Here is a 13,031-nt window from a genome sequence, read left to right as displayed (position 1 = left end):
CTACTCCTCATTCAGGGGAGATTTATGTAACCCACCTAAATACTTGAAGGACCAGGGGATTCTCTCCTTTAACTACCCAGTGGAGACACTGGCACCAAAGACAGGGTGGTGTTGGTACAGGCAGCAGGCTATCCCTCGGTGGGTACAGGCAGCAGGCTATCCCTCGGTGGGTAAAGCAAAAACTCTTCCTGTATGTTGTGTCCCACATTATTTTCAAACAACAGCAGGAGGAGGATTTGGCACTGAGTAAACAGGATGATAATCAAATGAAGTAATGGGCTCCCAGGACCCAGAGAGGTGATTAGGACCTTGACGGCTCTGGGCCAAATTGAGAAAGATTATACAGCAAAGTGGGAGAAAATTATACACCAATCATTCATTCAGAGACAAGAAACCTCTGCAAGCTTTACCTTAGCTCTCTGCCCTTCTAAGCTGTGTCCCTAGAAAGTGGTAAGAACAAGAGGTAAGTTGTAGGAAGTGTACAAACTCAGAGCAAGTCTTACCTGCCTCTATAGGTTAGGAATTTCACAACATTTCTGAGAGTCTGTGGTCTAGATTCAGAGGGATCTGGGTTAAAATTCAACAACTTGCCCAAGATCACATGTTCGGAAGTGGCAGAGCCACAATCCAAACCCCAACTGTCTCATGCTAAGGTGTATGCTATTTCCACTATACCACCTTGCCTTCTTGTGATCATTCCAGAGAGAGAATAGCCTAGAAGACGAAAAAGATGAGTTTTCCCTAAAACGTGTACTTCAGTGGAGCTTAGGATACTGCTTAAATAAAATAAAATGTGCACTTGTCTGTCAATCTTTGGGGCTCTGAAAAAGAAAGCACAATTACCTCATAGGCCCAAAGACTAAGTATATTTTTACTTTATACTATTTTTCTTTTTGTAAAATCATAATATCATCATGTCTGTCAGAATGTTCTTGAGCTTTTATGGGGCTTCTTAGACCCTAAACACATATAATGTGTACTAGTAAACTAGCAGGTAAATAAATACCTGCTATGTGCAGACAGAGAGACGGGACCAGACAAGGACACAATTAAAAGGTGACCCTAGTCCCATCTCTTCCCTAAGGAACAGCATTCTGCAAGCCTGTGGGGCTGTGGGGTGTGAGTGGAGCTGGTTATGGTAGGAAGAGTCACTGGGGCAATGGAACAGAGGTCCTGGCTAAACCTCCCATACAAATATTTCTGCAGTGTCAATCCATCCAGCAAGCCAGCCAGGAAAGACTGATTGTGCAATAACACTCACAACAACCCTACAGAGTAGGGATTACTGTTCCCCTTTGACAGTGATGCAGAAACTCAGGTATCAAAGTCACCTGCCCAAAATGATATATCTAGTAAATGTTGAAGATAAATCACCTGCCCAAGGTGATATATCTAGTTGGTGTTGAAGACAGGATTCAAACCCAGGTAACCTGACACCTGGGGCTTATGTTCTTAGCCACTACTGTATTTTTAACATTCACTATTAGGCCATCATCAAAACACAAGTGGAAGTCAGATGACCTAAGCTTTATTTCATCTCTGTCACTTATGAGATGTGGGACCTGAGCAAGTTCCTGCACTCTCTGTGCCTCAATTTATTTATCAAGAAATTAAAGCAAATGATAACAATAATAAAGTCTACTATACAAGGTTTTTATGAGACTCAAATAAAATATTATTAGCCAATCTGAGTTCCATAGAAATGCTGCTTAAAATCATATGCTCCATGATTTGCAACTGTGTAATAAAGAAATAATGCGTGTGAAAAAGACTGGCAGGGACCAGCTGATAGTGATTAAGGCACTGCCTGTGGGCTTTTTTTCCACCACTTTATGAACTATCAGTAAGGTTATTTTACTTTCATGATATAAAATGTATGAAACAGATGTTGACTATTATTATAATTACTATTATCACCATTCACTAGGACTGAAAATAATTTCCTGAGGTCATGCCTTATCAAAAAATTGAAAGCATTTCTGTTCCAAATTATTTGCGGTGTTTCCTAAAGACAGCGTCTTGGGAAAGGTCAAATTTAGCCCATGTCCACTGCCTGGATTTGGTTTGTCAGTGGTTAAGTCTCAGGCAGGATGCTCAGATACTCACATTCATGTTGTTCATAGGGTGGGTAGTTCAGCCGAACTGAGATCAAGATCAGGAAGATAAATAATGGCCAGGCCACCTCCAGCAACAGCTGAAACTGAGGAGGAAATAAGACAGAGCACTGTGAATTAAAAAAAATAACACGGCTGTCTAATGCTACTAGGATCTAGGAAATCCACAGAAAAATTAAACAATTGATCAATTTGTCCAGCCTCTCCCACCACTCTCTTAATTTTTTTTTTTTTTTGGTTTTTTTATTTTGGTATCATCCACTCTCTAAGTTTTAACCACTAAATTGTTTGCAGTTCTCACCTTATAACATACTATTCCATACCTCTGTATTTTCCTTAAGAAAGGGAAGATGCTTCCCATCCTGTTTCATCTGGCTCACTACTACTTATTCTTCAAGACTTAACCAAGTATATAATTGACAAAATCTCAGGCTGAGCCAGACCCCCTTCTGTGCTCCCACAGAAACCCAAGCCTACACCTTTCAGAGCATTTTTCTTGAGCCCCTGAAACCATCTGTTTCTATCACTAGCTTTCTCACTGCAAATTAGCACCCTAAAGGCAAGCATCAGATGCTAGTCATCTCTGCATTCCCAGCCTGAGCCAGTGCCAGGTACATCCATCTGTTGAAAAGAGAGGCCCAGGGCATCCTGCTGTGAAAAAAGACTGGATGCTCCTTTATATGAACACAAAGTTTCCCTCCAAGGGGTTGAGGGGTGAGAAGACAGCTCCAAAGGACAATAGGAATCCACACACAGTTCCAGATCAACCTGTGTGTACCCAGGACTGGCAAGAGCTTGAAGGAGTGCACACACAGTTCTTTCCTGCATCAGGGTCTGGTCACCATCTTCTCCTATGTGTTAGAAGATCATTAATCTTATAAGTAAGCATGGTCCACTGTTTAAAGCAATGAGGTTTCTCTAAAGGAAAATGCTGCTTCAGTGAGTTATCGTGGGATAAACAAGCACAGGGACAGGATGCAAATCATTAGACATAACTGAATCATGGTGTTCAGACAAGTTACACTACCCAAAGTCTCTCACCTTTTTCATTCTTTTAATTTTTGTACTCAAACATTCTAATTAAGATGAACACCAAGAATCTAGAAGAGCCATGAGGCCATGTGGTTGAGAGTAATTACAACTGTGGCTTCAGAGCCAAAAAGCCAAAAGAACAATGGCATGAAATCCCCCCTTTTCTTTAAATTGAATTTTCTTCTTTGGTCTCAAGTCCATATATTGCTATTGTGGAAATTTTGAAATTAATAAAAAATACAGAAAAATAGAAAAAGGTAAATATAAATCACCCTTAATCCTACTTCCCAGAGATAGGCCAGTAAATTGAGCTAACAATGGTCCTCTTAATATTTGTATTTTTTTGTATGCATAAATATTTTTTTCTCTATAAAACTGAGATTATACAGCATATATAATTCCTGTTTCTGTGTTTTTCATTAACCATCATACTGGAAGAGTTTTCCATGACATGAAAGATTATCTTAAAATATGGATTCTGATGGCCATTTGATATTCCACATTGTGAGTTGATCATAATTAATTAAACCTTTCTGCTATTGCGGGTGCTTCAGACTGTTTTTGGCTTTTAAATTCTTGTTTGTTGTTAGATTTCTGATATATTAAATAATCCACTTTTAACTTCCAAAGACGTTTGATATGGAAATCAAAATCTTCTTTTTGAAAAGAAATACAAACATTGTTAACAGTGGATATACTGGGATAAGAACATGCGTGATTTTTTTTCTTTAAATACTTCCCTGTGCTTCCTAAATTTTCCACAACAAGCATGTATTACTTTTTTAATGGGACATAAAAAACACTGTTACCATAGAACTATGAAGAATAGGTCTCCATCAAGAGCACAACAGGAAAAAGAAAGACAAGCAGGCCTCTCTTTGGAAGAAACCATGCTGTCAATGGGATCTCCAAGACCAAAGATGGAGCTAAATATTTCTGTAAATGATCCCAAAGAGGCAACAAACTGAAATCTCGAAGCTTTCAGATGACATTCAGCCTCTTCTACCAAGTTGGAAGTCCCTCTTTGGAATCCCCTAGGCATTCTGTGCCTTTCTCAGCACTGGGCACAGAAGGGGCCCTACTTGTATAGGTACTTTTCCCCTAGTTGCTGTTTCTTCTTACTAGGGCTGCCATATGATAAGGGCTTAAAAAAACGTTTGTTGAGTAAGAGAATGAACTGAAATTTACAAAATAATGAAGTTGGAAAACACAAATCAGTTGAGCCCTTTAAAAAATCAATTTTGCCATATGTATTCAAAAGATATGCTTATGCCTTTGACCAAGTAATACTCCTAAGAATTCATCCTACAGAACTAAATTTAAAATATCAAAAAGCTACATACATGAAGTTATCCATTCACTGAAACACTGTAACCATAAAACATTGGGAATAAGTTAATTGCACAGCAACAGGGAAATTAATAAATTATGGTATATCTACTGGACAATAGATTATGCAGTCACTACAACATTTATGAAACACAGTGTCACATATAACATTAAGTGAAAAAAGCAGAACACAAAAGTGTATGCCTTCTAACTTACAACTAAATAAAATCACTTACAAATAATTGACAGGAAAAAAAACTTTAAAAATGGCAAAACTGAAGAATTCAGAAAAGAATTTTGAACTCGGAAAAAAAAATTCAAATGAAGAGTATGAGTAAGATAAGTAGTCATCAACCTTGAAGCTCTGAAGCTACTTTTAGGATAAAGATTAGCTACCGTTTATTTATTTTGAGTCCAATATGTAATAGGCACATTCTATATGGATTATTTCATCTAATCCCCTAAACAAGCCTGTCATGTAGGGACCATTACTGTCTCCATTTTATATGTGACAGGGCTCAAGGAAGGGTAAGTCACTGAGATGCCAGTGGTGAGCTGAGATGAGCAGCTCCTTCTGCCCAACTCTAGAAGCCACGTGCACGTGCATCTCTGTAACATAGCACATGGCCCAGATGGGAAATAACCCCACTAGGTGGCATGGTCAAAAAAAAAAAAAACAACAGGTTCCAGACAGGTAAAACGAACTCACAGCCTATAGATATATAAGATTTATAATAGTTACAGTCAATAGTGAGCATCTACTGTGTATCAGGGGTATTTATACATCTCATCTCTAATATTTAATTTGTACAATAACTCTGAAGTAGGTTGTATCATTACCACTTCAAAAGTGAAGAAACTAAGGTTTGGACAGCTTATGAACCATAACCTGTAGAGTGTACCAGTATATGAACCAGACCTACTGAACCTTATGTGCTTTGGACCCATCATGCTGCCACTCACAGCGCCATGGTTAGGACACATACCTTTTAAGATGGCCACTTTAAGGACTCTAGCACTCACTAGCCTCCATGAGCACTGATTTGATACAACAAATCAAGCCCTATGTTCCTGGTCATTTCTGCAGCCGCTACATCTAGGACCCTGCAGGGAAGCAGATGCTCAAAATACACTGGTTGACTGAAAAAAATGAATATATCTTCCCCAAGGCACCGATAGCAAAGGGCACAAAGAAAATCTTACAAATCATTTTCAGCAACTGAAGCCAATGGGTATAAACAGATTAGGGAAGAGGTAAGAAAAAGACTGGCAATAATAATAATAGCTAACACTAAAATAGGTCTTACTATGACTATGTATCAGTGTTTTAAGTGCTTTACATATATTAACTCATTTAATCTTCAAATAGCCCTGTTAGTACTGCTATAATACCTATTTTATAGATGAGGAAACTGAGGCTCAAAGAGTTATTAATCAATTGCCCAGTGATACAAGCATGGTAAACAGCAGAGCCAGAATTCAAAGCCAGTCTGACTCAAGGGTCGCTGCTCTTAGCTACAATACACCACAACCTTCTTACACCCCTGCCCTATTACCAGAGTATTGATATTGTTAATCTTTCAAAGCCCTTACTGAGCCGAGATATTAACATGCATGAAGAATGAAGTTCACACCACCCAGAGAACTCATGAGAGAAAAAATTTCATCTGCGCTTTTTTATTCTGTACCCATAAAATTATTTCTGTTATTGAACACAGAATTAGCCTTCCAAACTTAGGGGGATATTCCTCTCTTTTTTTTCCTAATAGCCTCCCAATAGAAACCTAATTTGATTTCTGCCAGGAATGCTATTCTGGCTCCACTCATCAAATTCAGATTTCTCTCCCATCTCTAAGTTTAGCACTTTTCCTTCAAATAGGCCCTACATAGGGCCTGTTATACATGTATAGTATAATACATAATTTATGTATTATACATACATAAATACATAGCTAGGAAGTAAGACTGATGCTTCACTGCTATAAACTCCAATAGAAAACTCTTCTAAACCTTACTTTGACACCTACTCACTCACCTCCTTTGACGCTACTCACCCAAGTCAGAAACTCAGAAGCCTTTCTTTGATGTTGGGTTTAAAATAATAATTCTGATATGTAAGAAAAATGCTTTAGGAAATACCAAAGCATCACTCTGCTCTTTCCATCTCACTATTCCTCAGCTTATATTCTTTATAACATGGGGAAAGCATAAACAAGCATTTCCAGAGCACGGTTTCTCTAAAGCAGGGTGTCTCAATATTGACATTTGGGGCCAGATAATTGTTGTGAGGGATTCTCCTATGAATTATAGGAGGTTTACCATCTATATTCCTGGCCTGTACCCACTAGTTACCAGCAGCATTAACCACCCCTGCCCAGGATTATGACAACCAAAAAATGTCTCCAGATATTATTAAGTGTCTATAAGGCATTCAAATAGTGACGAGATACTTTTTAAAACTTAATAAGGTAGTAAGATTCAATAAGGGAAAATAAATAGATGAAAATATCAAAGAATATTCTAAGAAGCAAAAAAGAAAGTGTGAGACAATGGGCTCCCCCAAGATTCCAGAATGTTCATCAAAGTAATAGCACATTCAGAGCTATATTGGCATCAAAATAAAAAATACTTATCAAATGACCAAATAAATAACCCCAAAACAGCCCCCTACCCAGATAAGATTCTAATAAATGTCTCAAACATAACCAGAAAAGGAATCACTGTTTGATAAAAGCTTCTTGGGTGACATTATTTGAATGTGTTTAGGTCCATCCCTAATGCCATACACTCAATTAGGTGTGAGCACATTAGAATGAAATCTTAAAGATCTAATCAGAGAAATGTTACAGGGTAAAACAGTTTTTAAAACCAGGTCCACCCTCTGAGAACTGTAAAGCCTCTACACTGACAGTGGCTTTTTAAGTTGGTTTGATCCTTTGGAAGGACATTTGACCATATAGTTCATTGGCCATTTCCCTTTGACCCCAGTGATCCTAATCCTGAGATTCTGGCCTAAGGAACTAATACAAAAGGAAGAAAAGGCTACATGTCTAAAATTTTTATAGTAGTTTATTTATAGCAGCAAACACTGGAAATATTTAAATGTTGGCAATCGGGTATGAACCTATAAAATAAAAACTACAAGGAAAGTCAATGGCATTGTTCCATGGTAGATTTGGGATGAAAAGATCCAGTCCCTCCTCTTACTAACTTCCAGTACCTTCTTCACCTGTGAAACAGAAATTGTAATGCATACCTCTCAGAATTGCTGTGAAAATCAAGAAGGTAAGGGATATAAAAGTACTTTCAAAACTACAAAATGCAGCCTACACATCAAGAATCATTATTAACAAGCAGGACGCTTTTTGGAAATAAAGGGACATATACTCCAAAGAATGTTTAATGGAAGAAAACAGAGCATAAAATGGCATATATGTATGTAATGATTGCAACTGTCTCCTTGGGCTGTCTCCATTCAAGTGCCCTCAGTACCAAGGACCACACAACGTGACTATCATAGATGACCCATCTACCGCAGCGACTCCTGCTGCACATAAAATTCAATGCCTTTCCCCCAGCTCCAAAGCCCTGCATGATCTGGCCTTGCCGATTCCCAACTCATCCTCAGCCAGTCTTCATTCACTCCACCAGTGCCACTGGCTGTTTTGTTCCTTGATTTAGGAACTGCATTCAGCCCCATGGCTGTTACATCCTCTGTCTCTTGGCCTGGAATACACTGCCCCTGATGCTGAGCTACTGATCTTCCCCTGGCTGAATACTGCTTGAACTTCAGGACTCTCAGCTTAAATGTCCTATGTTCCAGTCTAAGTTAAGTCCCTATCCACAGACTGGTAGTATCTAACACACTGCCTCAGTTTATCTGTTTTTTTAATTCATTACAATCATCACAGTTGTAATGAATATAATATACACAATGTAATACAAAACATATTTCACTTATGTGATAATGTGTTTTATATCTGCTTCCCTCACTGAACTATAAGCTCTATGAGGGCAGGGATCATTCTGTTTCACCACTGTACATCCAGCCAGTGTACACCCAGGACAACGTACACCGTTCCACATGTAATGGATGCTCAATGACTATTTATCCAAATGAAACAATAAGGGGCTATTTTTTCTTTCTTCATTCCATAGAAGGGGAAACAAACTCCAAAAAAATGAGTTTCCCCTAAGCCACTGAGGCACATTGTGGCCAACCTGTAATCAGAATTGAATTAGAATTATTATCTGGATTTGAACCATGACTGCCAGGCAGGACTAAGAACAAGGAAGAAATGTGTCAAGCGAAATTGGAAGCAGGGAGGAGATGTGGAGAGTTTCCATCTACCCTATAAAATTCTCTAATGTCTCTTAAATAGGAACTTTAATTTTTATTTGTTTGATCAAATAATGTCATTAAACAATATCCAAATATTGATGCTCTAACTTAAGCAACAGTTAGAATTATCTGTTTGCCCACCCACATGGCAAGTCAGATCTAATTGAGAAAATCAGTAGCAAAAGCAAAAAAGGGAGGCCCCATGGCCACATTTTGCCCCGTCTGTTCCCTGGGGACCTTGGCCTCTGGCTCAGCCTAAAACCAGCTGAAGATCCTGAGAACTCTAAAGCCCCTCGCCCTTCTGTTCCAAGCTCTGTTTATGCTGAATGCCTGCCACCCACACAAGTTAACTGTTACTTTGGACCCAAACTGAGCTTTGCACCCAGCTTTCGCAACTAAATTTCAATGTATTCTTTGCTCAACAGGAAGAGCAGAAAGCTACCCCAGCTGATGGTCTCCGTGAGTCTGTACAATGGGGACACAAGAGAGAGGTCCCCATGATTCACTAGCAAACAAGGACACAGAGTGAAAGGGAAATGGCTGCCTTTCAACCGGGCTATGCTGTTCAGCTACCAATTTTTATACAGTCTTTCTTTTCTTCCTGGAAGCAGCACACGGGGCCCCTATAGCAGGGAAGCCTCCTTGAGACTTGCAAACTAATGGCCCATTTAATGCATTTACCACTCGTTCATCAAATATTTATTAAGTATATCCCAGATGCCAGGCTCTGGAGCCAAGTATGCACACTACAGAATCTCAGAAAGGAAACAATGATTTTCCATATGTTATGAGAAAGAACCATCATGGAGCTACTAACTTCTTCCCCTGCCTAATGGGCTCAGTTGGTTCTGACTATATGAACTAACAAAGTGACACTAAAACCCTTAACAGCAAGGTTCCATTGTCTAAACAATACAATCTCCACATCTAAGCCAGGTGCATCGGGGAGTAGCTGTAAGTAAGCACTAAGATCCATGGGCATTAAACCTTTAGTACAAATAAAGCAAATCCTGCTAAAAAAGGATGTGTGACTGCAGGGCCACAAGGAAATTGGTTCTGGTGCTACTTCCATCACTGCCCATTCTGGATCTCTGCCCCCTTCCCCAAACCCCAGTTTCATCAACAACACAAGAGGCAAGCCAGATCTTTCCAGCTCTGACAAGCTAAGCATCTGTAACCTGAAATAAACCACTTTTCCTTCTAGTTCAGCAAAATACATTTCCTTTAGAAATCAGGAGGGGAAGTAAGGAGGACAAGCTATCAGGCAGTGATGTATCATCCAGAAAAGCCCTTGTGTGTCAAGATGCTCTCTACTTCCTCCTTCAACAAGAACTCTGCCACAAAGCTAAGAATTGCCTTTGACTAAACCTGCCTATTCCTCTAATCTTAATTCCTTAAACCATTAAGCAATATTAAGCAAGAAGCAAGGAGCTCAAAACCAGTGGAAACTGGCCCAGGCTGGATGGTCCAACTCCACAGTTTGTTCCAGCACCTGTGCCCCTGATTTCTTGGTTGATCTTGAGGAAATCTCTTCCCTGCTTTCTGCCCCAGTGTTCTCATCTGTAAACTGAGACGTCTGTACTGGACTACCGTTGATAGCCCCTTTCAGTGCTAAGATGATAAAATTCTGTCTACTACTCACTGGCTAATAAACACACCATGACAGAAACAGTTTCCCATCACGCAGACTGCTGCTACCAGGATGAGAAGAGGCAGAGGACCTGGACCACACAGAAGTTAAGAAATGCAGACAGGAGATGAACATGCTGGACTTGGAAACACCAGGACCTGGGAACAGCTATGGAAATGGGGGCAAAGGCAAGGAAGAGGTCAGAAACTTCAAGATTTTAAGACTGAGGACAGAAAAAATCATGATACTACTAAAAAACATCTGACATAGTGGTTTAGAGTACCAGCTCTAGAGTTAGATTATCTACATTTGAATCAACACATTCTCCTGACTAGCGATGTGACACTCAGACAAATAACTCATGAACTATCTATAACTCTCACAACTATAAGGAAATAATAGTATTTCATGGGGTCTTAAAAGGATTGATACAGTTAATAACCCACTTTAGTGCCTAGCACATTCTAAGTGTTTGCTTTTATTATATTATATAATATATGTTATATTTTAGTACTAGTATTACCAAGTTATAGAATCTAGTTCCTACTCTCTCACTAGTAACCTAGAGATTCACGTACCACTTATAATGTGAGGAGCTAAAATATCAGTGTTTCTCAAACTAGGACATATATATATATAATCCCTCATATATATATATATATATATAGACACATATATTCATGAGGGATTATATATGAGTTCTCTGTGAGGATTTTAGGCATTTTGTTTTTTCATTTAGTGGTCATCTAAACAAATTCAAATAAACATATCTGGATTTTCTGAATGCCTACTTTACAACCAAGTTCTGGCACAAGACTTCAAAGCCTAAGTTTATATTTGTGGCTGTGATTATGCTGTCACCAATATAACTGTAGCAGGCTAAAGATAAAGGAACAGATACAGATGTAATTTATGAATGAGATGGGGTCGGACCAAATGAAAGCCAAATGACATCAAATGAAGGTTACTGGGAAAGTGGTTGGCGATTTGAACCATTAACACATAATAATATAGACTGTCCAAACTCACAAGGATCAGTACCACAGCACTCACTACCATATTTGTATTACTACTTATAATTTTATTTCAGCTAAACAATGTCAGCTGTCATATTTTATTAACAGTGTTAATTTCAATTTCAGTAGTGGTTTTGTCATTTTGTTTGCATTTAATTTGTAAGTATGTATGTGTCACATGGTTGTATAATAGCCTATATTTTAGTATAAGGGGTTTATATCTAGTTTCACATATTTACATATTAAAGTAGCATTATAATAAAAAAGAAAGTTAATGAACACAAGGGGACCTTGACATTTTTTTCTTTCAAAGAAGGTCTATGCATTATTTTAGTTTGAAAAACACTGAATTGAATTCTCTCCAAGGTCCCTTATAGCTCTTTGAGTCTAAGAAATATGATCATTTTGATTATAGCCATGTCAAGCTTCAAGAAAGCCAAGTGAGAATGCTGGTTTAGAATTCAGGGAAAAAGGCAGGGGAGGAAACAGGGATTTAGAAGCTAAATGCAGAGAGGTGAAGCTAAACCCAAGAGACTAGATGGGATTTATATGAGTGTCCAGAGATAGAAAAGCAGAGCTGACATCTGAACTTCAGGGATTTCAGCATGCCTTATAGCCTTCACCTTCCTCTGTGGAACAATACCATTTACCTGTGCATTAAAGATGATCTTCTCAGCATTACTTAGAGAATTGTTGTCCCATCTGGGAAATTACTGACTTAGAACCCTTCACAGAAATAAAACAAGTTTTATATTCCTCTTGGCTTGCAGTCACAGATGAAAGGACACAGTCCACACTGAAAGCTCTACACTCTGATCTCTAACAGCTAGGCCATGATCTTACTTCACACCCACCTCCCAGAAATACTGGGGCTGGTTAGGTGCTATTGCAGAAAGAACCAAGGTGGCCCCCAGGGCTGCAGTTAAGATGAAAGAGGAAGATAGCTGGGGGCAATTCTGTGCCAGATTCCAGGTCAGAACTGATGGCCAGGCACTAACACAAACCAAAGCCAACATTTCTGCCTGGTTGCAAATCTGCTCTCCACAGTGAACCACAGGGCTCTATCAGGACCACACAGTTGGAGTCCACCAGGGCCAGATTCAATCAAACACTTTCAGAAAACCAAGATGACTCCTTGTCCTCCCTCCTCCAATCTATAACTCAAAACCATGAAGAAAAGCATGGGAGAACCCCCCTGAAAAACCCAAGCTTACTGTTTGTCTTCTTCTGAAAGTAATGTTCTTCCATAACAGCAACCTCAACTGAGGCCAATAAGCCATGTTACTTCAGCTGGCACCCACAGCAGCCTGTGTGTGGCTCGGAGCCCGGAGAGGCAGAGGCTGGAGCTCACAGCAGGGACGCTGTGGCTGGTCATTAACTGAAAGATAAAGCAGGAGGGGAGAGTACTGTGAGTTATTGCTGCAAAGCCATATGCCAGTGAGGGCTGTTGCTCCAGCCCCCTCACCTGAGACCTCAACACTCAGATCTGTGTCATGACTGCTCCCCTGCAGGTCATGAGTCCCCAGCTTCTGGCCTTGGGGTTCTCTAGGAAACAAGAGATTCTGGAG

General features: G+C 39.4%; 1 protein-coding gene across 5 annotated transcripts in view; it reads right to left on the bottom strand.

Annotated features, from left to right (window-relative positions):
- ABCA1 (ATP binding cassette subfamily A member 1) overlaps window positions 1–13,031 on the bottom strand; it is a 122,626-nt gene that overhangs the window by 89,299 nt on the left and 20,296 nt on the right. For all 5 annotated transcript variants that reach the window (XM_073226824.1, XM_073226818.1, XM_017680011.3 and 2 more), the window contains exons 2-3: window positions 12,678–12,841; window positions 2,107–2,200 (exon numbers count right to left, since the gene is read on the bottom strand). In XM_073226824.1, coding sequence (XP_073082925.1) covers window positions 2,107–2,200; window positions 12,678–12,743 — 160 coding nt within the window. In that variant the 5' untranslated portion in view covers window positions 12,744–12,841. The remainder of the gene's footprint in view (window positions 1–2,106; window positions 2,201–12,677; window positions 12,842–13,031) is intronic.

The sequence above is a fragment of the Manis javanica genome, chromosome 2 (genome assembly GCF_040802235.1).
Source record: "Manis javanica isolate MJ-LG chromosome 2, MJ_LKY, whole genome shotgun sequence".
Classification (NCBI taxonomy): Eukaryota; Metazoa; Chordata; class Mammalia; order Pholidota; family Manidae; genus Manis; species Manis javanica.
Note: the sequence above shows the minus strand (reverse complement) of the source record. Positions and strands in the feature narration are given on the sequence as shown.